Below are 952 nucleotides of genomic sequence, written 5' to 3' on the forward strand. Positions count from 1 at the left end.
CTGAGTCTGTCAGTTGTCCGTATGAGTCTCGGTACCACAACAGCCTGAAGTACATCTGCAGAGGAAACCGGCCCTCCACATGTCTGCAGCAGGCACTGATCACCTCTGACACCAAACAAAATGGACGATTCAGACTTGATGATGACAAAGTGTCAGGAACATTCACAGTGAACATTAGCAGCTTGACTCAAAATGATTCAGGGTCATACCTCTGTGGTGTCCAAAGAAACTCTGAGCTGGATGTTTTCTCTGCTGTTGAGCTGGAAGTTGAAGGTGAGAGTTCATAGTTATACTTAATTACAGCAGCCTGAATATATCAATGATTTCTCCTCAATAAGCTCCAACAAGCTGAATATCTGGTGATTCTAAAATACCTTTTCTCTTTCAATCTGACAGAGTGGTGCTGTGTCAAATCAACTACAATAAATGGTACTGCAGGATATCCACTAACTTTGCAGTGTCCTTATCCTCGACAATATCAGCATAACAGCAAGTTCCTCTGTAAGGGAGACCACCGCAACAATTGCACAAAGATGGCGGTGAGTCAAAGGAGGTTCACACTGCAAGATGATGCTACTTCCAGTTCTTTCATGATGAAGATCACAGCACTGGAAGCAGATGATGCTGGGACATACTGGTGTGGGACAGACTCACAGTGGAGAGTTGGAAACTACACCAAGATTGAGCTGTCAGGTATGCTATGAACAATTTTGTATATATAATGCAACTAATAGATGTGTAAGCTGTGTGCTTGTTTGGGCTCAGTTCAGCTGTCTGAGGTGTGAACAAATGAAAAAAGAAAACTGTCTGTATAAAGCTCACAGTGAGCACAACAAATAGCACCACCGAAATAGAACTACTGACAACCTCACCTACTCGTTACTTATCAGATGAACATTTATCTGAAATCTGTTTTGGGGTTTGTTTTGTTTTGCTGTATGTAAGAATTTGT

The 952-nt window shown here is 42.0% G+C and overlaps 1 protein-coding gene across 1 annotated transcript in view; it reads left to right on the forward strand.

Annotated features, from left to right (window-relative positions):
• The window catches only part of LOC102301151 (polymeric immunoglobulin receptor-like), a 9,157-nt gene extending 8,261 nt beyond the window's left edge, over positions 1-896 (forward strand). Inside the window, exons 2-3 of the mRNA XM_042217664.1 lie at positions 6-273; positions 397-896. Of these exons, the coding sequence (XP_042073598.1) occupies positions 6-273; positions 397-704 (576 nt within the window). The 3' untranslated portion in view covers positions 705-896. The remainder of the gene's footprint in view (positions 1-5; positions 274-396) is intronic.
• Positions 897-952: the final 56 nt, after the last annotated feature.

The sequence above is a fragment of the Haplochromis burtoni genome, unplaced genomic scaffold (genome assembly GCF_018398535.1).
Source record: "Haplochromis burtoni strain Fernald_Lab_line unplaced genomic scaffold, NCSU_Asbu1 Contig_2506, whole genome shotgun sequence".
Classification (NCBI taxonomy): Eukaryota; Metazoa; Chordata; class Actinopteri; order Cichliformes; family Cichlidae; genus Haplochromis; species Haplochromis burtoni.